Raw genomic sequence first — 11,796 nt, 5'->3', positions numbered from 1 at the left:
TCCTAAATTGATGATTTTCTCCCTGAGCTCAAATTTTTGCCTAAATATGGACTCTTTCAGGGCTAATTTCTCTTCATAGTTTGCTTAGGCACACGTGTGTGTGTGCTAAAATCAGTTTCAAAATGGCTCAGATTTATTTTTAAGCCAGGGTGGGTTTTTTTTTGCAGATGCCAAAAGCATTGATTCCTGTCTGATTAAAGAAAAAAAAAATAAAACCCACGGAGTATTTTCAGCATGATTTAGTGGCTCATCTACAAGGATCTTGACTGGCTTAACTAAATTGTTGGTGCTCACTGGTGTGGAAAAGGCCCTGGTGTCTTTGGATGCACATTATTTTATTTAACCCAAACACAATTTAATCTTGGGGAGTTAAAAACCGAGAGTTTAGGCTGATGTCTCAAAGCTTGAGTCAATCACTATGGGGAAAAGCAACCTATCTCATTATTTTTTGGAGCAAAATGTTTTGTTTTCGTGGAGCTGTCGTCTTTAAATATTTTTGGATGCAAATTTCTGACATTGTTCGTGGGAAGAAAGCTTTCCTTTTAAAATTTTTCCTTCATATTTTCATTTTAAGCTGTAGAAGCATTTATCAGGTAAGCCTTGAGTGCAATAAAACATTGAAATCCAAGTCCAGGCAAACACTGATATTTTTTTGAGACAAATAAACCATTTTGCTCAATTCTTTGCTTCAAAGAAGTTTGGTGTTTGGATCATCCAGAATCTTATCCTGTCTCTTACTTTTTTAATTCTTGAAGAACCCTCAAACCAGAAAAAGCAGCTATTTGTATGATTTCATTTAAAAAGTGAAACACTGCCTCATAGCTCTGTTACAGAATACTTCCAAGGAGTGATAAAAATGCCATCAGAATAAGGATGTTAAGAGGAATTAAACAACATTATGATTTTTTCAGGCAGTTTAAAAACCCCTAACACAGAAAATAAGTGAAACAATGACCTTAGGCACAGCAATAAACACGCTGCAGCAGAACAACCAGATTCTGCTGTGTGCTGGATGTGAAATGAGCTGTCTTGGGGCTCTCCACCCTGCCAAGACAGCCTGAATTAGCAGCTGGTCAGTTTTTATGCAGACAGCTCTGTCAGAAGGGCAGGGAAGGAGCTGGAGGAGCCAGGGGAGGAAACTGGAGCCTGCAGGAGTTTTGTGTGCCCCTGGCAGGACAGAAGCTGTGACAGCTGCTGCTGAGATGTTGTTGCAGAGGAGATGCTGGCCTGGAGTGTTTTCTGGGAGAAAAAGGGGTTGGTTTTGTGAAGCAGGTCCTGAGATGGGCAGTCAGAGCGTGCCCTACGGACGTGGTGTGTGGGACTCCAGTGCAATCCTTTGGGATCGCTCCTGATTAGGTTCTCCTTCAAATCTCTGCTCTGTCTTCAAACATCTCCCTCTGGAGACAGCAGACAGCCTCCCCTGCTCCTCTGTGCAATTCTGAGTCCATCTGTGAGGACAGGAGCTCAGGGAGCATCTGGGCACATTGCAGTGTCCAACCTCACAGTCCCTCAGGACACTCCAGTGGGCTCGAGCCACTTTCCCTGCTGCCACCCACCAGTCCAAACTGGAAATCTCACGGGGCATCCCGAGGAAAAGCAGGTCTAAAATGAGACAGGGTGGAAATGGCTGCTGAGAAGAGGCCAACTGAGAGCACAAAACACATCACAGGAGAAATACTGATGGCTAAGCCGAGCCCTGCCAGCAGTCAGCCAGGACATTCAACATATCCAAGACATTCAACATACCCAGGACATATCCAGCTGGGATATGGAGGAAGGCCTCCCAGTTCCTGGTGGTGCCAGAGGTGGGACTGCACCACTCACGCCAGATAAAGCAAATCTGGCGTAAAAAGAGGACTACAAACAACTTTCCCTGAGCCTCTGAGCAGTCTGGCTTTGACAAAAAAACCCCAGAGATGTCCAACAAGAACTGGAGCAGACATCAACTACCCTGGAATTGTCCAAGGCCTGGTTGGACGGGGCTTGGAGCAACCTGGAATAGTGAAAGGTGTCCCTGCCTGTGGTTTTTAAGATGATTTTTTAAGGTTCTTTCCAACCCAAACCACACTGGGATTTTATGATATTATAATCAAATGGGCAAAGGTTTGTGGGGCTGCAAGTTTGACACTGCAATGCTGATCATGAGGAAAGACAACTGCAGAAAAGCAAGTCCCACCACCAGAAAAAATAGTGAACAGACACTCTAAAGTCAGAGAGACCAAAGATTCTACACCGAAATAATGAAACCAAACCTTTTTTTTTTCCTTTTTTTTTTTTAAGAAAAAGATAACATCATTCAGTGTATTTTTTCAAGCTTGCTGGACATCATACTGAAATACCGTAAAGCTGTCAGGGAAATTATATGGTTTTTTTTCTGTTGTCAACCAAAGCGTGCTTTTATGGAGTCAATTAGCCACAAATGATGAACACACGTCACTTGTCTGGGAATGAATTACAGTACAACCCAATAAACACATCTGGCTTTGCTCTCTGATCATTGCCCTGATGAGCAGGAGGCGTCAAACTTCCCTATCCAACCATGAGGGAAACTCCACGTTCCTTTGTGTTTCATCCTTCAAATCCATCTCCTCCAAGTGCTGCAGTGCTACAGTGTGGGGGGAACGGGGTCATTGGTATTTCTGCTCTGACGTGCAAACCTGGATGTGAGCTCAGGGTGTGAAATGCAATTACCTCGGGGAAAAGGGCTCGGATAAGCTGGGATGGCACAGGGGCTTGGGAGTACAACGGAGCTGCTGTCGGATTCCACAGAGAAGTGCAGCCAGTGTTGTCTTTACACAGGATTTTGTGTGCCCTCCACAGACCTTAGAGCCCTTTTTGAAGGTGGAGAGCCACAGTCTTATCAAGTTTTTAGAGTTTTTTTTCGTTTGGTCGGTTGGCTGGGAGAGTTTCTTTTTTTTTTTTTTTTTTTTTGACTTTAATAACAGATGGGCAAACTGAGGCACAGAAAGGTGGTGTGACTGGCCCACAGTCGTCGGTAGACCTTGAACCCCCCAGGTCTTGCTCCCACCTGGGACAGAGTGAGAAGGAAGGGCTGTTCCCAAAGTTCCCTCCACTTGTTCCCAGGGTGAGGAACCCCGCAGCTCCTCACAGGGCGAGGGAAAGGACCACCACCCTCAGTGGCAATGTCTGGTGGGGCTGGACGGTTCCTGCCAGCCCCTGGGAGGCCAGGGGAGCGAGGGCATGGAGGGGCAGGAGGTCAGGCCCTACAGGATGCACTCGTGCCTCTCCGTGGCTTTCAGGGCCTCGTGCATGCTGGCGGCCGAGAGCCTCCTGTTGATGTTCCTGTACCTGCAGCGCAGCAGGTTCCAGAAAGTAGTCCTCAAATCCCTGTTGAAGAAGGCGTAGATGAGGGGGTTGATGAGGGAGTTGGTGTAGCCCAGCCAGAGCAGAGTCCTCTCCAGCCTCAGCGGCATGCAGCTGCAGCGGATGCCGCAGATGAACGGCCGCGCCGTCGACATCAGGAAGAAGGGCAGCCAGCAGAAGGTGAAGGCCCCCACGATGATGCCGAGGGTCCTGGCGGCTTTCTGCTCCCTCTTGAAGATGGAAATGTTCTTGCGGTCCTGGCGGAGCAGCTTGGAGAGCGTGGCGCACTCCTCGGCGGCCTTGGTGCGGCGGGAGCTGTGGTGGGCGCGGGCCGAGGCCTCCAGGCAGTAGACGCCCTCGTCCTCGTAGTGCTTGGGGAAGTTCATGAAGCGGTGCTTCTCGGCGCTGACCTTGGCCGCCTGGTAGATGCGGCTGTACATCACCAGCATGACGGCCATGGGGATGTAGAAGGCCACGCCGGTGGAGTAGACGGTGTAGCCGAAGTCCTGGCTGATGAGGCACACCCGCTCCACCGTCACGTTCTGGGCCCAGCCGAAGAGCGGGGGGAGGGTGATGGAGGCCGACAGGAGCCACACGATGAAGACCATCTTGGCCATCAGCTTCCCGTTCTGCCTCACCGGGTAGGTCAGAGGCCGCGTGATGCCCAGGTACCTGCGGGGAGGAGGAGGAGGAGTTGTCAGGGGTTAGGGGTGGGGGCTCTTGGGTGGTTTTCACTCCCTCTTGGGTGGTTTTCACTCCTGATCGGCTGTGAGGGGATTTTGGCCCTCAGAGAAATTAATTTGCCAAATGAAAATCTCCACGGCCAGGGGATCTCTGGACTAAACGCCACAATTTATTCCTCACTTTTTTGCGATCATCCCCGTGCGTGGAATCGCAGAATGGTTTGGGTTGGAAAGACCTTAAAGGTTATCCCCTTCCAACCCCATCCCATGGGCAGGGACACCTTCCACTATCCCAGGTTGCTCCAAGCCCCGACCAGCCAGGCCTTGGACGCTTCCAGGGATGGGGTATCCGTAACATGAGATACCATTGAACTGCTGAACTCTGCATGATCTCCTGCAGAATAAAAACACTTTAAAAAGCTTTGTTTTCGGGAATAAAAAAATGCCTTAAGAATTTTATTTTTCCACCAGAACTATTCTGCACAGAGAACATGCAGCAGCTTCTAGCCACAGCATGTAACTCACTCCAGAGTGTTGCCCTTCCCAAGAAGACACCCAGGAGTGGGGTGGGTGATGCTCTCAGAGCGATGTGCCACAGGACTGATTCCAGATGAAAGGAATAACTCCTAGCAGCGTTTAATGGGAAGTGGGAAGCGCTGTAGCCTTCTCTTATTTGTTGGTGAAGAAATACAACCTGCAGCTGAGATGGCCCTGGGAGACCAAGGAGTAATCTTGCCTTTGGGAAGAGTGAAAAATGTGTCTGGGTGAGCCCTGAAAGCGAAGCTGGAGAGTGGACAATGGTGTTTGGGGACAGTTTTTGGGCCTCTCATGACAAGAAAGCCATTGAGGAGCTGAAGAGTGTCCAGGGAAGGAAATGGAGCCGAGGAAGGGTCTGGAGCAGCAGGAATGGCTGAGGGAGCTGGGAAGGGGCTCAGCCTGGAGCAAAGGAGGCTCAGGGGGGACCTTGTGGCACTGCACAGCTCCCTGAAAGCTGTTGACCTCTGGAAACTCAAATAGAAATGACCCAAGCAGCTGGAGCCATCTGTTCACTTGCACAGTCAGGAGCTGCCAAAGGGATGGAGTCCAGCTCTCCCTCAAGAGGAAAATGAGTGGAATTTGGAGTAAGAGATCCCAAAACCACCTGGTGACCCACAGATTCCCCAGTCCTGATCCCTGGGGTTAGGAGTTACCTTGTTATTTTGTCTGAAAGGAGCTGGAGGCTGCACCCACCATCAGCTCCTGGCAGTGCCATGGGGTGTAAATGTGAACTATCCTGACGTTTATTGGAGAGGTTTGTGTGATAAAGAAATTGTGTCAACTGTGGTTAAATTAGAATTGTAAAACAATAAATCAGGGGGGAGTTGGCTGCTGTCAGCCAACATTCCCCCTGGAAAACATCTCCCTGCTACTCAGCTCCAATCAATCCAGCAAAAACCTCGAGCCACTCATATGGATTTCTGTTCTGTTACAGCTTTTTTGATTCCAATCTCCTGCTGCCAGGAATTTTTAGGCAGGAACACATCACCTCTTAACTGTTCTTGGATGAAAGGTGTCACTCCAGAGGGGCAGTGAGAGCAGCAGCTCTATGAGTACTTTCTGCTAAAAGCTGAACAAAAAAATGGAAAATATCTGTGGAGAATTTTACCTCTGCTGTGTAATTTTTCTCTGACAGTCAGTCTTAGTGTGTTAGGAGATTTTCTCTTCTCTGATTATTTTGCTTTTCCAGATCATCCCCCAAGATTAGAAGATGGAAATAAAATATAAAAAAAAAATTTAATTTCTCCTTCCCTCCTGACTGCTAAATCAATTGAGAGACTAAAGTCTTCTCCCCTGCCTCCCTGATAAAAATGATTTTGAATTCATTCACTGAGTTGTTCTGTCCTTATTTTCCTCTGTATTCTTTTTTTTGAGCTGGCCTTAGTCACAAGAACCAACCAAAACTCTCTGTGTTCAGAGAATTCCAGAATGGTTCATGTTGGATGGAATCTTCAAGATTGTCCATTTCCAACCCCCTGCCACATGCAGGGACACCTTCCACTATCCCAGGTGGCTCCAAGCCCATCTCACCTGGCCTTGGACACTCCAAGGGATGGAGCAGCTTCTCTGGGCACCCCATTCCGTCCTGATGGCCCTTGATGGGGCCAAGCTGGGAGAAAACCCCGCTCTGCTCCTGCAATTCCCAAATTAACACCGCAAAAATCACCCCTCTGGATATCCAAGCCAAGAACTTCACCAACAAACCCATGCTGAGTTCTGTGCCACCCTCTCTTATGCTATTGCCAGGTTTCTTTGGAAGCTGATCCGCCTGGGATTTGCTGAAACTTCAAGGAATTTACGAGGGAAACGCTCGGTGACGCGGTTGAACGAGCAGGCAAAGCTGACACATTTCAGCCGCTGCTGCTGGGGGAAACGGGGCCGTTTTCAGGTCTTTGTAATAATTCTGAAACGAGCAGGGAGCCCTCAAAATAGGGCAGCGTTTACAGGAGGCACGGTGGTGCAGGCAGGCGGTGGAATTTGAGTGGAATTCTCTCCCTTTGAAATTTTTTTAGTTTTTCTGTGTGTGTGTGTCGTGCTGTTAATCAGGTTTAGGGTAACCAGGTAGCAAAAGGCAATTCCCAGGATTTGCAGGCACTTGGTGTGGATTTGCAGGGCCCTCGTGGTGCTGAGCTCAAGGTGCAGCCACCCATGCCAGGTGCAATTAATTCCTGCCACATCCCTGATCCTGCAGATCCCAGCCCCTTTGGCTGTGGGATGGGAGATCTGCCCCAGGCTGGGCTGCACCAGCAAACCCCATGGATGAGGGAATTCAGAGGGTTTGTTCTACACTCAGTGGGGATAATGGCATGGGTTGGGTTGGGTTGGGTTGGAAGGGATCTTAAATCCCATCCAGTTCCATCCCCAGGGCACAGACACCTTCCACTATCCCAGATTGCTCCAAGCCCTGTCCAACCTGGCCTTGGACACTTCCAGGGATCCAGGGGCAGCCACAGCTTCTCTGGGCACCCTGTGCCAGGGCCTCACCCCCCTCACAGGGAAGAATTCCTCCCCAGTATCCCATCTAACCCTGCCCTTGTCCTGCCTTTACATTTCCTGATGGAAAGTCCCTCTGTGGCTTCCCTGTAGGCCCCCTTCAATTTTTGGATCATTATGCCAGGGATTAAATAATAAAAACAACCCAAACCTCCCCAAGGTTCCCCCTTTCTCCATCCTGTACCTGGTGAACTGGGAAAAGATGAATCTCCACTCACACAGGGGACAAATGAGCCCAGAATTAGGGCTCAGCATTAGGGTTTCCTCAACCCCACTGTTTTACCACAATTCCAAGCCTCCTCTGCAGCCAAAATAAGCTCCTTCCCTGATTTCCAAGCTGATGCCCTTCCTGCCCCATCCTGCTGAAGGAGAGGAGGAAACAAAAGGCAGCTGGAGGCTGCTGAAGTGCCCTAAGTCAGAGCTGGTGGAGCATCCCAGGGATCCATCCCAGATACAGAGCAGGGATCTACCCAGCCTGGGCAACATTTGGATGAAGGATATGGAAGAGGCAATCCAGGAAAATGCTGCGCAGTTTTCATCCCACTGACTTTGGGGAGGCACCCTTTTACTGAAGGTGACCCCAATTTGGAGCATATAATCTGATTTTGGGTGGAAAATACTTGCCAGGGAAAGGGGAGAGCCCCAGCAGAGCAGCCTGGGAAATGGATGGAGAGTTTTTTTTTCCACCAGGGATGCCAGAAGTGATGTGTGGGCTTTGGGGAGCTCCTTTTGTCAGCTTCTTGGCATTTTTATGGAGAGTTTCATCAAAGCTGAGCAGCCAAAAGAGGGGATTTTTTTTTGTTGGTGGTTTGTTTTTGGTTTGTGACATTAAAAAATCTGCAACATTGGCAGGCTTTTACATAAGGAAAATGTAAGAGGAAGATGGATGTTTCCAGCATTTTTCTTTTCTGATTTCAAAGGAAATCAATCAAATCTTGCTTCAGACAAGATTAGTTCTACCAGCTTCAATCGAGAGGCTTTTAGGAAGCCCTTGGCATTAATAATCAATAACAGCAGCCTACATTTTAATAGTCCTCATCATCCTGGGCAAACCAAGTAGCTTTTCCATCTAAGCTAAGCAAAATATTGAGGACACTTCAGCCATCAATAAAAGCAGGGTCTCCTCCTTGGCAGGAACAGGCCTGACAGTGCTGACCACGTTGGATTTAGGACAGAACAGAGGAAATATTTCTATTTCTGAGAAACACCAGGGCTTTTCATCTTCTTCCTCACAGGGCAGGAGGAAGAGCTGGTCCCCATCACTGGGGGAGGTTTGGGTTGATGCCTCACTGAGATAACAATTTAATCTCTTTTGGAGCAGGTTTTCCAGGCATTCTGCAAGCTCAGCTCTCCTTGTGCTTTTGGTTTTTGGGTTTTGTATCAGCATAGAAATTGAGAATTGTGCTCTTGGAGATGTTTCCATCAAGAGTCAAACCAAAAATCCTGCCTGTCCCAGGCTCAGGGGAAAAGTGGAGATCCAGGCATGATCCTGGATCCTCAGTCCACCTCAGTGATGCTGCACAGGATGCTTGAGACACTGCCCTGGGATGGTTCACACAGCTCCCAGCCCCATTCCAGGGGATCCTTGACTCCCTTCCTCCTTTAATATGCACCAGAGGACGTCCCAGTAATTCCCATTCCCTGCTCAAGCCCCAGCACAGACTGACCCTACAAGCCCCCTCCACTTGCAGGTTGTCCTTCCTCCCACCCAGAGCCAGGTGGGCACAGCTGGGGGGATGCTCCAGTCCCTTCCCTCTGCTCAATCCTTGCTGCTTTTCTCTTTTCCCAGCTGGAAATATTCCAGACAACTGCCCTGCAACCACTCAACTTCCCCATCAGGCCTGTGACGTGGTGAGGATGAAGTTCTGGGAGCAAACTGATCACGCTGCAGTTCCTGTGCCAACACATGAGGGACAAGCCCAGGCCAGAAAATTCAAGCCCTTTGACAACCTCTTGGGGCACAGCTTTTCCCTCCCTCCTTCCCAGGAAAAACAAAGTGACATCAAACTCAGGATGGTGCCCTGGGGCATGGATCTGCTCCCCAGAGCAGTGACACTGGATGGGAGGGACGTGATGGAGGAATGGAATCCATGGCAAGGATTTCTGGGGAAAGATCTCTCCTATTTGTGTGTGTGTTTGGAAAAGTCTTGCTCTGAGGGATGAGATGAGGTGGGCTGGGATTGGTTGGTTGGGAAAGGAGGGGAAGGAAATGGGAAGAGAAGGGGAAGAGGAAAAAAGGGGAAGGGAAGAAGGAGGAAAGGAAAAGGAAAGGGATTGTATGTATTGGGTTTCTGGGGACTTGGGATGGTGTGGGGAGAGTTGTTGACATGCTTGGCCGAGGAAAAATGAAAGGGGAAAGGGAAAAAGGAAAAGGGGAAAAGGGAAAATGAAAAAATGAGAAAGGGGGAAAGGAAACGGGGAGGCAAGGCAAAAGGAAAAGAAAGGAGAAAAGAAAGGAGAAGAAGGAGAAGGAGAAGAAAAAGGAAAGGAGAAGGAGGAGGAGAAGGAGAAGGAGAAGGAGAAGGAGAAGGAGAAGGAGAAGGAGAAGGAGAAGGAGAAGGAGAAGGAGGAGAGGGAAAAAGGGAAAAGGGAAAGGAAAAGGGAAAGGGAAAGGAAAAAGGGAAAAGGGAAAGGAACATTCCAAGCAAAGCCAGGGAAAAGGGAAAAGGGAAAAGGGAAAAGGGAAAAGGAAAAGGAAAAGGAAAAGGAAAAGGAAAAGGAAAAGGAAAAGGAAAAGGAAAAGGAAAAGGAAAAGGAAAAGGAAAAGGAACATTCCAAGCAAAGCCAGTCTGGTTAGTGTGTAGCCACTTCCCTGCTCCTCACCCACTGGGAGGAAGCACTGACACATTTTATTCCTGCATTTCATCCCTTCCCTCTCACAGAGTCAGGCTCCTGCCAGCTCTGAGCACACCTGCTTTTTTTTTCTTTTTCCAACAGGAAAATTATTAAAATAAAGCAAGTTCAGCAGAAGAGCTGAACCCTGCCTGTGGCCTGGCAGGGTTTTTTCTGTCTACCAGCTGCTCTGAGCTGCCCAGGGCTGTGGATCTGCAGCTCCCAGGGGAGCAGTGACTGGTGGGGATGAAGGCTTTGGAGCAGGACTCACTGCTGGCTTGCCTGGGGGGGGATGTCAAGCAGCAGCAGCAGCAGGATCTTCTCTGTCCTTTCTGCTTTGTCACCCACTGTCACACCTGCAGAGGTGGCACAGCTGAAAGGGCACATCTCAGATGTGGGATGTGTGCCTTCCCTGAGCTGCTGCTCCCAAAGCCCAGCCCAGCAGAGGCAGCTGAGCCCAGAGCGACCCCCGAGAAGGCAGCGCACGTCAGCCCCGGCCACCGGCTTGGCAGCGCCACGGCCCCGCTGACGCAGCTGCTAAAATTAGAGCCACCAAGGTGCTGACTTGTCCAAGCCTGGCCACTCTGCCAGGCAGGCTCAGCCTTTCCCTCCCAGCTCCAGGTGTGGGAGGTGAAGCCTGCAAATTCTCACAAATGTGCTCACCGAGCTAAACCAGGGGGTTTGGGATCTTGGGATGGGTGTGGGGAGCTGCTGACATCCTCAGCCAAAGCATGAGTCCAGGGAGCAGCACAAAATCCCACAGGATTGGCTCCAGAAGCCCTGGAACCTGGATTTCCAAAGTGCATCTGGGGTTTTTTTGATCTCTTGAATGGTTTCATGGCCCTTCCATGGAGAAGGCCGGGTGCTGTTCCTCAGGAACAATGAGAAGCAGCTGCCAAAAGGGAGAAGACTCAGGAAGCGACTTAGGGAAGCAACTTGAGAAAACACCCTGAGCCCAGCGAGGCGCTGGACACCCACAGAAAACCCTCACCACCTGCAAAAAACACCTCCAGGAGCCCTGATCCAACCAGGAGCACCACCCTAGCAGCTCCCAACACCCCAAATATCAGAGCCCACCTGAGCACAGGCCACCAAGCCCGGCCCTGCCTTACCTGTCCACGCTGATGATGCACAAGGTCATGATGGAGGCGGTGCAGCACATCACGTCCATGGCGATGAAGACGTTGCAGAACACCTTCCCAAAGAGCCACTCTCCCCCCACCAGGTCCGTGATGGTGACGAAGGGCATGACGGCAAAGGCCACCGACAGGTCGGCGGCGGCCAGGGACACCACCAGGTAGTTGGAGGGCTGCCGGAGCTTCTTGACGATGCACACGGAGATGATGACCAGCCCGTTGCCGGCGATGGTGGTGAGGATGATGATGGAGAGCACGGCGCCGATGACGACCTTCTCGGTGTCCCCATAGAGCAGGATCTCCTCGCCGCAGTCGGTGCCGTTGTTGGTGAGGTTGGAGGGCGGCAGCTCGGGCTCGGCTGGGGCGGGAGGTTCCTCAGTCATGAATGGATTCGGGAGCGCTTCCCGAGCCGGCCGCTGCTGCTCTGCGCTCTCCACCAGCAGAAGGTGCTGCTCCAGAAACCTCCTGGGGCCGGCCCTCAGCAGCATGCTCCGAGCTCTCCACCAGCGCTCCCCCAGCAGTGACACCTCCAGTGACAAACCAGAACATCTCGTCACAAACGGGGCGAAGAAAATCGAATATCCCCTCATCCTCTCGCCCACCGTCACCACCCCCCTCCACCCCTCCGAGCTCTTGCTGCGGCTGCATCTCACGTGCCCGGCAGGAAGCCGCTTCCCAAGTCTCCTTAAGGACACGCATTTTGCCGGGGGATGCTCGGAGGAAGCAGCTCTCCACTTGGGAAGGAGCACGGGCTGCCTGCAACATCTCCCCGCTCATCCATGTGCTTTTCC

General features: G+C 50.5%; 1 protein-coding gene across 1 annotated transcript; it reads right to left on the bottom strand.

Moving 5' to 3' along the window:
* Positions 1-3,224: 3,224 nt before the first annotated feature.
* Positions 3,225-11,493, bottom strand: LOC311153270 (5-hydroxytryptamine receptor 7-like; the record flags this gene model as incomplete). Its single annotated transcript, XM_084204964.1, has 2 exons — positions 3,225-3,996; positions 10,982-11,493. The coding sequence occupies 2 exons, from the start codon at positions 11,491-11,493 to the stop codon at positions 3,225-3,227; spliced, it is 1,284 nt and encodes a 427-aa protein (XP_084061090.1).
* Between the last annotated feature and the right edge of the window lie 303 nt (positions 11,494-11,796).

This window comes from Fringilla coelebs (genome assembly GCF_963513975.1).
Source record: "Fringilla coelebs genome assembly, chromosome: 4".
Lineage (NCBI taxonomy): Eukaryota > Metazoa > Chordata > Aves > Passeriformes > Fringillidae > Fringilla > Fringilla coelebs.
This window is presented reverse-complemented; position numbering and strand designations above follow the sequence as displayed.